The 11578-nt window shown below is 41.8% G+C and overlaps 1 protein-coding gene across 3 annotated transcripts; it reads right to left on the bottom strand.

The window, feature by feature from the left end:
- Positions 1-77: 77 nt before the first annotated feature.
- On the bottom strand, positions 78-11243 carry armc8 (armadillo repeat containing 8). 3 transcript variants are annotated; one of them, XM_003961626.3, is made up of 22 exons: positions 10911-11243; positions 9540-9616; positions 9276-9347; positions 9042-9184; positions 8867-8964; positions 7513-7605; positions 7227-7307; positions 7073-7148; positions 6908-6998; positions 6765-6825; positions 6496-6696; positions 4962-5057; positions 4780-4862; positions 4466-4547; positions 4067-4153; positions 3887-3979; positions 3640-3789; positions 3359-3454; positions 3149-3244; positions 2999-3071; positions 1677-1770; positions 78-1589 (listed from the first exon to the last, which is right to left on the bottom strand). In XM_003961626.3, exons 1-22 carry the CDS (start codon positions 10953-10955, stop codon positions 1556-1558), a joined length of 2022 nt encoding a protein of 673 aa, XP_003961675.1. In that variant the 5' UTR covers positions 10956-11243; the 3' UTR covers positions 78-1555. The 3 variants fall into 3 exon arrangements, 2 of the variants coding, with proteins under 2 accessions (XP_003961675.1, XP_011605626.1); XM_011607324.2 differs by having other exon boundaries at positions 2972-3071; positions 10911-11242; XR_964801.2 differs by having other exon boundaries at positions 1452-1589; positions 2976-3071.
- Between the last annotated feature and the right edge of the window lie 335 nt (positions 11244-11578).

Raw genomic sequence — 11578 nt, 5'->3', positions numbered from 1 at the left:
GAATATATGAAATATTTCTTTTTGAGACGCTTTAAAAGGTTTTACACCCTTTGATAAAAAACTCAAATGCATATTTCTTTATCAAGTGATTAATTTAATAATTAATAGGTACATATCATCCAAACTATAATCCCAACAAAGGAGCAACAAATTATTCTTCAGGTGTGCATACAGCTGCATCCAGAACAACTCGGATAAGAATCTGACACAGCTTTGATCTTTCTGCCGCTATAAACCCCGAGAAAAAAAACCAAAACGGAATAAATAAAAGTATTTCAAATGTTTCACAGAAATCTATAGAAATTTCAGCCAATTCACACGGAGGGCCTCTATATTCAGGACCTCAGATCTGCCGGCACTCGTGGACCAGGCCGTTAGTAAATTGGAAACATTTTAATTCATGAAGGCGTCTCTTGATTGGAGATCGACAAGAATACTCTTCGTCCTCTAGAGTCTTCGCCAATTGTCTCCCTCTTGAAAAGGCGCCGCAGTGCAATTGTCAAAATTTACAACCAAACTATTGATTTGGGAATTGCTGATGTTCTTTCTCTATTCAAATGGATCTTTTTCTTGTCTCCAATCACCTCCAGACCTTTATTATTTTTTTGTTCGGCTCCAACAAATTGAGTTACTCTGAATAAAACATCTATAGCTACCAGACGATAAATGTGACACTTTGCCAATGTCACCCTGCACATGAGATGAGTCAAATCATGTGCATGTGGGACAGCACTTGTCCCGATTCTTTTGACAAGAGCTACTTCAGGGACAACTTCAAAATGTTGGTGAAAATCCAGTAAATATCCTAAAGAGAGCAGGAAAAATAAATAATCCTCTCTAACTCATTTCATCTGTCCATGTTGGTTTTGAAAGATGCAGAGTGAAAGCGCAGAGCTTCCCTTTAGCGCCTCTGATCAGCACCCTCTCAACACCCGTCTGTGAGTGGCTGCAGGTGAAAACTCCCACTGGAGGCAAGTCTGAGGCTTCCTGTGAACTCAGACCGACGGAGAAAAAGTCTTACTATCCTCTGCAGTACATCACTGCTCAAGGTCACACGGAAAAACTTCACAAGATCAAAACAAAACGGGAAAATAAAAATCCAAAAATAGAGTTTTATGTTTATATTTATGAGGTATGTATCCACAAAATAAAAACAAACTTTTTTTGTTTTTGTTTTTAAAAATAGTCTTTTTTATAAACATGTCCGTGCTTGTGAACAAAATATTACTTAAAAATTTGAACTGCTCAAGCATAAATGTCCGTCAGTTAGGATCTCGTTTTAGTCCAAAGTTTGCTGTCAAGTCCAAGAGCACAGACGAGACCCAGCTGCTCACTTGGAGGAAGAAAAAGGGAAAAAAAGATGAAAACAATATCACCCAAAACGATGGCATCCAGTAGAAAGAGCCAAGCTACGGACGCTTGTCTAAGTTGGAAGTGGGAGAGGTGAAGGGCGACCCACCACAGGTCCACAAATTGTGCCTCTACACAACAGAACCAAGCTCAACAAAGGAAGTACAAGTCAAGTCTTTCTGATGACCTTTCTCCTCCACCGGGGTCACGCCAGGTACTGCTGCATTGCTGTCTTTGCCCTGCCAGCCAAGCACATACACACATGCACTCTGAGTGTATCCTGTTTCACCAGTCTTCTGCCTTTATTATGGGCTGCTGTGGCTCACCTGTCACTGAGGTTGGTGTCAGATGCCTGGCTAAGTTTGTGCAAGATGTCCACAAAGCCCATCTCCCTTAGCTTGTCCTGACGCTCCTGAGAACCTGACAGCAAAGGAGACATTCACTCAGTTTACCACATCCAGAGCACATCCACCTTCCATATTGGAAAATCAGTATTGGAGAGTATTTCTAGTCCTTAGATAAATCTTTAAGAACAAGGATTGACCTTCTTTTCTGCGCAGAATAATCACTTCTCCGCTGGAAGTGTTTTCAGAAGCATTTAAATCACTTGTTAAAGAGCCGACTAGCCTATCAGTCTACATGGACAACTCCATCTGCCCAACTTTCCTACTGTATATACAGTAATTTGTACTCCACATATTCACCATTTCCATATCTCCCACCCCATTCCCAAGGTATCGATGTGAGATGACAACATCGATTGCTAGGGGACCGAGGGAATTCCATCCCTCAGGAAAAGAAAATTTCAGGTTCTTGTTCCTGATCAATGGAAAAGGCCCTCGGAGCACACACTGCTAATCTCCCAATGAGGAGGACAGTAAACAAGAGCGCCTTGATGCCCAAGCAAGAATATTCGCAGCAAGTTCCATTATTATAAAATCATATCAAAATCTTCCCCAGACCTCACAGATTCTGCAAATTCCTGTAATTTCATTGCAAAACCCCGCATATTACATCCCATCTTTTAGGGAAACCTGCCGCAAAGTGAAGGATTGTTGCAACAATCACCAAACGACTCCAGGGGGCGCTAGTGAACACATCAGGCAGGTGACGCTTCCCTGTTTGTGTGAAAGAACCCAAGCATGTTTTCCTCCTTTTTTCCTCTGTTTTCCTCTTTTTCTGCTGTGGGATTTAAGTAAATTTGCAACTATTGATATGCCAATACTTTTGGACCCGACTTTATGGATGTAGAATGCACAAATGTCCATCTTTATGTTTCACCTATTTCACACGCAAACATAGTACATGTGCATATATATTACACACATTCTATATTTCTGGGGCTTTAAGAAAACTCAGGCATCCAATACATCAAATATAGAACTTATTTGGACTCACTTAGCATTCTGATTTCAGAACAGAATTGCTAAATGTCTTATAAATTTAAAATAAAGGAAATGGTACGCCTCTTAAACCGGGTTTTTTAAAGTCATATTTACGGAGAATAGTGTCAAAATGTCACTGTGTGTTGAAAATATCTATAAACAAACCAGTATTCTGAGTCAAGTTTTTTAAAATCCTGATTTAGAGAAAAATCTGGACATCTACTGTATATATTTACCCACTCGTTGTAAGGCCAGTCCCTTACCGTCCTCTTCGTTCCAGATGAGGTTTGAGATGCAGAAGGTGGCAGCGAGCTGCAGTTTCACATTAGAATGTCCCTGCAGAGATGCAACAAGTCCGTTAACCTCAAGCAACATCCTCTGAAAACATTGCTGCAACATGTTTTATTGCTCACCATGTAATATTTGACTTTCTGAAGCATGTCGTCATTGGACACGATGAGGTCCTTTGCTGTGTTCCCATCAGCAATGTTGGCCAGGATACACAGCGTCTGGCCAAAAAAAGCAGAAGATTCATTTCTTACGTTAATATTTACGAGCAAAAAAAGACTGAATGAAGCAAACATTCAGCAACAAAGTGTTGATGGACATTTGTTTGTATTCACCTGTTCTTTGACCTCGACGCTATGATCGGCCTCCAGAATCAGGGTCACCGCCTGCATGATCTGCTTCCCATGAGAACTCATGATCTGGTCGATATGCTGCAGACATCACATCACATCATGTGCGGACATTTTTAAAGCTTACACAGAATAAAGAACATACAAGATATTGGGCCTACAAAAAGGACGTTGATGGTTTCGAGATATTTCATACAATGCCTTTATAAGTGTGTGCGTGTGTGTGTGTGTGTGTGTGTGCGTGTGTGTGCGTGTGTGTGTCTCACTGGTCTTGTCGACAGCAGATTTCGCAGAAATCCAAGAGTCTTCATCAACACATTTGTATCAGGGTCTGACAGGAGGCGGAATAGCTGTTCTGTACCCAAACATTGAACAATCTCCCCCTTCACCTTCTGATCAGCCTGAAATGCTAAATTCTGAACACAAACATTTTAAAAGTTACAGAGCTGGACAATCAAAAGGAATTTCAGCTTTCCAATAGGCGCAAGTGGTAAATGGAGAAAGCTTTCTTACCATGAGAGCCCAGGTTCCGTTGACCCTCAAGGCAGGACTATCACTTTGGGTCAGACTGCATAGTAACTCAATCACTCCTGACTCCAGGATGGGCTGCGCACACACACACACACACACACATGCTTAAGGTTAGAAAACCAGCCGAGTGTGTAAGAACGGGAAGTGTGGATGAAGGTGTACCTCTTTACTGGGAGAGAACTCCAACAGCAAGTTGCATAGTGTAGAAGAAGCCATAACCAGAACTTCATCAGGAGCGTTCTGCAGCAGCTACAAACACCAACAATGTGACACCGTCAACCAGAGAGCTACACAACTACTGTAGGTGCCAAAAGTGTTTAGATAAAAGGCAAATGTGACTAAAGCCCAGAGTTTCACATTTGTTTTAAGGGGAAAATATAGGAATCAGAAAACATATCTGACTATCAAATAATAAATTACATGAATGAAAAATCCTGCGTTTTGGTTTTATTTGGTGAAAGGTCCAGATTTAAATGTGAAATGTGAAAGTCTTCCATCCCATCAGCACTGTTAAATGATTTTTCATTTATGTTAAAAGGATGTGTGTGTTTAGGAGCCGACCTTCATGAGAGGCTTCCACACAGCATGGTCATGAAAGCTGGTCCTCAACTGCTGCACCGAGCGCGACAGACTGTGAAGACACCTGAGCAGACACAGGCAAAGGCAGCACTTAGTTCCATGAGTAGCTTTCATGAGCCACACTTACTTTATTTTCCCATCTTTATTCAGTGGAAATTTCTAACCCGCTGACTGATGACCCAACGGAACAGGAAGAACAATAAAAAAGTACATGGACTCGTCACACACTTGCAATGGAACACGTTTCATTGCAGATGTAAACTGGAGCCCAGTGACAAGAGTGCGAGCTATTGTACCTGACAGCTGCCAAACGAACTTTGATGCTGGATTCTGACAGGCCGCTGACTATCCTGTCCATCATGTTCTCCGTCTCTGTAATCTAAGGAAAGGCAAGCAAGGAGAGGATACACACATACAGTAAATACACATAAAAGGTCAAATTCCATATGAAAAGCAAACAACAGACAGGAGATTTTACCTTCTTGCGAATGTCCTCATCATTGGAGCCCAGTGATGCATAAAGTTTGAAAGCAGCTTGTCTCAGCTCATGTGCATGTTTCAGATCATGGTCCAACTACAAGTCACCAACACCAAATCATATTACCTGAATAACAGCTCACCACAGCACAACATCATCACCATTACACCTTTATTTGTGTGGGAACACTGTCAGGTTACCAATGGACAGTATGGACCTCGGCGAGACGATGCTCTGTGTTGATGTTTGGCACTTTGCAATTTTGCCCCTTTTGCTCAGATTGAACAATAATTTAGCGAAGGAAGATGTCATTTGTGGCTAATCTGAAAAGATTGTAACAGATGACATTTGACAAATGTATTGCTCCAGTGAATAGGCTACTTAGCACAGGAGTAATTTTCCAAGAATATCTTTAATGTTTTTTTTTTTTTTTAATAAATTAATGTAAGTGAATAATGTGTCTGTGAAAATCTTAAATTCCTGACAACAGTGGAGGACATGGAGGACACTAGTGGTGCAGCTAGCTAGAGAGCTGGAGACAGGAGGTTTGGCCAGTGGCCTTTTATTAATTTGTAGAGTTCATAATAAGTCCACTCAGTGCAGTGCAGGCTGGTAATATTGCCATAAATACGAGAGGCCAAAATCTGCACCCAACACTCTTCTCTGCAGTAGCTGAGCAGCTCGCAGATCTCGTAATCTAATCCGTGCACTGCCACGATCGATGAAACGCTGCATCATATCGTTAAACAAGATGGAGAAAAACAATCCCCAATTCATGGGATTTCCTGATCCTGATGAGCTACTTCACGCACGTGATTCCAATAAAGATCGTAGCTACACAATTGATTTGGACAAAACTCTCTCCGGGGATCAGTCTCTGCTAACAGGATGTCCAGTGACTAAATCAGGTGACCGGCAGGAACGTCATTGCGTAATTTAGTGGGATGACACCAGGCTGCGCTAGAAAAATCATTACAATTTTTTAGGTTTTTCTAAGTATATATTTTGAGCCAGCATGCCAATTTAGCTTTATCTCATGTCCATATTAAAATAGTCTGCAGGGTAAAGCAAGTGTCTGCTCAGCTTCTGTGACTAATGAGTTGGTGTCAGACTGCTCATTTACTTGGGAACCTAAGCTGAAGTTTCCAGAATTATTTATTTGAATCAGCAGTGTTCCTAATTACCGTATGTGTACCTTCTACTCAAGGCAACTCTCCAGCGAGTTAATTATTAGTTTCCAGTACATTGATCCATTTCTGTGCTCCATTACTCATATCAACATGCTTCTACATACTGTTTCCATACTTCACAAGTTAATCTCTTTCCCACACATCTAAAACTGCCAACATCTAAAGAACATATTGATTTGTTCCTGATCATGTGGTGGCCTGTTTCTATAATGAACAGGTATAAATACACAGGTCAAGCCCAATAACTGTAGACAACCATTCAAAAGATCCTGCACCCAAGACTTCTCTCAGGTTGATAATACACTCATCACCTCTGTAAAACAACACTTGGGCAAGTGACTCACCCTCTTGATGTCAGTGATGGCTGACACAGAGCTGGGATATTTAAAGTAGTCTGCCAGCATGGCCACCAAATGGTCAGTGGTGCTCGCAATCCTCTGCAGCTCCACGTCAGGCTCTATCAAGTAGGCCAGTGTCTCTGCACCCTCCACCCGCACCTCCAACAAATGCTCTTTACTGCACATCCGCACAAGGCACGGCAAGGTCTGTTGCGAAATATTTCCGTTAAAAACAAACGTCTTATGTTGATGACCAGAGTTTTCTGGAGACTGACCTTTAGAACTATGCAGCAGTCATCTGTTTTGATGGCGCCTGCGTGACACATGTACGTTAGACTGGAACAAAAAGAGAGAGATCACAGTTAACAACACAGTAAACAATAACAAATACTCGGCTATCCGGATCTGATTTGCTTACCATTTGGCTGATGTTAGCTGCATTTCAACAGGTTTATCCCTTTGCATCATTCTGACCAGTACCTGAGAAAGCAGCTCCCCATCCACCAGCACTGCCAGCAAAGAAAACTCGATCTTCGGACGATGCCATTTTAGGATTTTCACAAGTAGAAACAAGTTTATTTACCATTCACCAGTGTCGTGGAAACCTGAGTGTTCTCATAGGCCAGGACTGAACAACACTTTAACGCCTGCATCTGGACCTGAGGAGACAGAGAGCGTGAAGGACAGACGACTGGGGACTGAAGCTAAAAATCGAAATGCTCAAATGAGTCCGATACCTTATAGGAGGGGGAGATAAGTAGAGGAGCAATGTTCTGAATGGCACCATGGTTGAAAAGAATTGTTTGGTGTTCTGGAGTCTGCAAACAACAAATCAAGATGAATTGTAGTTTGTTTTTAAGGGGCATCTGCAAAATAAGTTAAATTGATGTAGGAGGCTTTATACATTTAACTGATTGTTTTTTTACTCGGCCTCAGTACCAACCACTGGCAGGCTCAAAAAACATGTTAAGGAAAAAATAACCAAGGTAAATTTTGAAAGTGAATATCATCATTAACAAATACCTTACAACAGTGGGAGAAAATCTGTGTGATGTACTCCTGTGTTCTCTGAGAGTGGCTTAGCAGAGACATCAGATGAGGAATCACAGTGACGTCCTAAAAACAACAAAGTCATTTCAAAAATCAAGTTTCTGTCATACGGAATTAGTAGAACATGCCTCATCCTGAAATGCAAGGACAGAAATTCTGCAACCCCCGGAAAATTGGCTTTTTCTTTTCTGCACAGATCACAACCCCATTTGGCTGACCATCCTCAAACACTTTATTTCGCAGGTATCCAACCCTGCGGCTTACATCTCTTTTTTCCACTCGCAAGCCCAAACACGCCGGACCAATTAAATGACAGAACACAGTGGGCCAAACACACACAAACAAAGTTGCGATAAACTAGATCCTTAATTTGGCGCTTCACACGCATAACACACACCCTCATCATGGAAGATAAAGAAAGAAATTCATGATGCAGCTTTTTAAGTTAAATCTGTCTGGAAGTGAAGAAAAAAGAGCTGCTGCACGTTAATTTGGCATCAATGAATCCATGGTGAGACGGCAGTGCAAAGAACTGTCTCATTGCAAAAGAATGACTAAAGCTTTGAGGAAAAAAAGGCTGGTGGCCTGAACTTGTAAACGTTCTTGAAGACTGGAACGAAGACAGCGAGCTGGAGTAGGATCAAGGGCCCCGCAACGCTGCACGAATGGAATTTCTTTAAAGCTTTCTTGGCTTTATTTGTTAATCGTTGCCATCAGCCCAATTGCGGAATTTTACTGGTGTGTATTTAATTAAAGTTTTTTTTATAAAATCTGTGTAACATCTTTCCGTGTGAATCAGTAGCTGCATCAAAATTTTTATGGTGGGTGGGCTTTACAGGCCAGTTAATATTATGTGATATGTGTGAAAAAGGGGTTCCCCTTCATCTCTGTGTCAGTGTTGTCTGTGGCACTGGCGTAGGCACCTGCAGCTTACAGTCCAATGCAGCTTATATATGTAAAAAGTTAATTAATAACTACCTTAATTACCACTGCGGCTTATATTTGGGTGCACCTTACACGCGGCAAACTGCGGTAATTTTAATTATTCCGTGGTAAATTATCAGACTGTATCAACAAAAGTATGTTGGTATTGGAAACTGATATTGGAACTAATGATACAACTGTTGCATATAAAAAACAATGCATCTTACCGGCTGCTGAACTACGACTACAATAACAAGCTCTACATGTCTGGCAATCGGCTCATCATAAATATATGAATGACTAATATAATCTACCATATGGGGGGAGTTGCTTTACTTCCTAATCAGACAGGTTATGTGGAGAATTGATCAGTTTGATCACACATTGTGAGTGAAACACCTACAGTATATAGCAGCTGCACGGGTGTGACTGGACTGATGAAAACTGTTCTCAGACATCGGAGGCAAGCTTCGATGAACACCAGGTCTGAGCACAGGAGACCTGTGAGCACAGAAACATGCCAAGTTATACGTGTGTGTGTGCGTGTGCGTGTGTGGGCACGTGTATGAGAGTAAAACCTTGCAGCAGGGCAGGGATGATCTGACAGTCCACCAAGGACTTGATGTTGTTTTCTGTGCCCATTGCAAGGCTGCCTAGCACCACAGAGCACTCAATCCGCAGTTCCACACTGGACGAGCTCTGCTGCAATAGGTAGAGCAACCTGTGAACATGAGCACAAGTACAGCTCTTTACAAATCACCGTACATGGTGAGCAGAGACCATGTGGCTGTGAGCAAACACGAGAAACAGACCTTGGCACTGCTCCAAGGACAATCAAATTGGCCTTTTGTTTGTTGTTTCCAATGACAGCATTCTTCATGTCACTGCAGGTACACATATAAGGTCGAATCCAAAATCATTTTCAAAAATCGCAAATCTTCAATGGTTCCAACAGAATTCGGCAGACTGTATAGCTGCAAAATGTATAGTATTTATACCTACATCTGTTATAAGATTGTTTACCTTACAGCACATTTAGCAGTGTTATTTTACATAATGAGAGTTGGTAAACTTACATGACTCCCTGCAGTACTTTCTGTGGGTCAGGGTCAAACAGTCTGTCAACATAATGGCGACTAGTGGCAGTTACTTCCTAAATATGAAGAAAAGAAATTATAACATCAAATCAATTGTGTCTTTGTGCATTAATGAAATGCCAATTAAAACCATGGGATACCAATCAGCAATTTGGAATTTAATATCTTGCTCAAAGATAGGGCAGGGTTCTGTAATCAAACCAACAACCTACTAGAGCCCCCCCCCCCCCCCCCCCCCCCCCCCCCGCCCGCCATCTGGGACACAGATGGGATGCAAGTCAGAGAACCTGTGTTTAAAGACAAACATTGCACAACTAAACTGGCTTTTTTGTTGTTTTTTTTAAAGAGAGAACAGGAATCACCAACGCTGACTTTATAGGTGCATTTGGGGACAGACAAACATTACCGAGTGACAGATGTGGGTGTAGTTACAATACATGCAAACTGGATAAGCCTCTGATTTTATTTTTAGAAAGATTTGACTTTTGGGATCGCTTCGCACGCAGCCATCTCTGACTTGACTGCTTTCCTCAGACCATTGGGTCATTTTATAGCTGTAATATAAGGATATGTAGTTTTCATTAAATAATTCAAAGTAGCTCTGGTTACACCTAAACATCTAGCCAAACTCGCTGAAGTTTCCTTTCCTGGTAGGTTTCAATATTGCTAGCCTGTTGCTTTATCTGTCACTACAACACAGTTGACCTCTAGAAGCTCATACAGTAACGTCTTGATATTCTTTTTCATTATTACTAGAATAAGGTTTAGTTTGGCACTCATGATTGGGTTTGCAGTTTACAAGTTACCATATGCTAAGATGATGGCTAATGGTAACCGCATTGCTAATTTAACAACGTTTTTAGATTGTTGTGGATTTAATATCCTTTTGGGGTAGTAACATCAAATAGTACGTTTTTGGGGGAAAAAAACCCAACAACTTATTTTTTCTCTGTGCATTATGGACCCATTCCGCAGCTTTTAATTTTTGCAGGTTAGCGGTTAGCTTCTACCCACTGACAGTGACAGTTGCATTCACGTTTGGTTACATTCACGTTACAACACCGACGAGTGGGGTGAAGCGATTCAATCGTGCGAACCCTTCACACCAAGAGCACCTTCCCGCCCCTGCGGCCGAAACAAGAATTGAAAACAGCTGCACCATCGAATACATAGGCGCAGCACAACATATTGCATAGCTTTCAAGTTAGCTTGCAAGCTAGCAGAAAATACAACCCTGATGAAGTTACACTCGTCTGAGCGCCGCATGACAAACCAAGTAATATATAAACACTTGTTTTTGGAGTTTACAGATTGTAATTTTGACAAGTGTACTTGAAATACGAGACTCACAGACAGCACACTCATGCGGAGAGGGGCCTCCAACAAGCACGCCATCTCTCTTCCACCGGCTGAACTCAGTTGAAGACAACTCCGCCCCCAGAGCGACTGTGAGCGTCTTTTTCAAAGGGACTGGGCCTATTTAAAATGCTTCTCCCTGTCGTTGCGATCAACGCTGCAAACGGCGTTCCTTCACCTGCACGGTTTTACATACTAGAAGTTAGTATAGTCCTCAAAATAACACCGCTAACTTGATCTTGCGCGTTTCCGGTCTCACACCGAGACTCATGAGGCGTCCGTTAGGGGGCGCTGTTGCAAAACAAAATGTCAGCATGATTGTTTCATCGAAAATAAAGCGGATAAAGCTCGTCAGACAGCCGTACTAAGTACAGGAAACACAACACGATTGCAGTTCTGCGTCGTTCTGAACGAAAAGGTGTGAACGGATTTTCTGGAAATTATAGGACAAGGAACAGATTGAATTTTGGTGACGTGTGGGAGGGACTTTAAGCCTTAAATGCCAATGGGGCATTGATCATAAAGCAACCAGTGCTATGTAACTGTATCATCTCGATCACGGAATTTCTTTGAAGGATTCTTTCGTTTTGGCTTGGCTGAGGGTTGAGCTGTAAGAGTGCTTAAATTTCTAGTTTATGAGCTCATCGGGTGAGCTATTGCAA

The sequence above is a fragment of the Takifugu rubripes genome, chromosome 1, assembly GCF_901000725.2.
Source record: "Takifugu rubripes chromosome 1, fTakRub1.2, whole genome shotgun sequence".
In the NCBI taxonomy this organism is placed as follows: Eukaryota; Metazoa; Chordata; class Actinopteri; order Tetraodontiformes; family Tetraodontidae; genus Takifugu; species Takifugu rubripes.
This window is presented reverse-complemented; position numbering and strand designations above follow the sequence as displayed.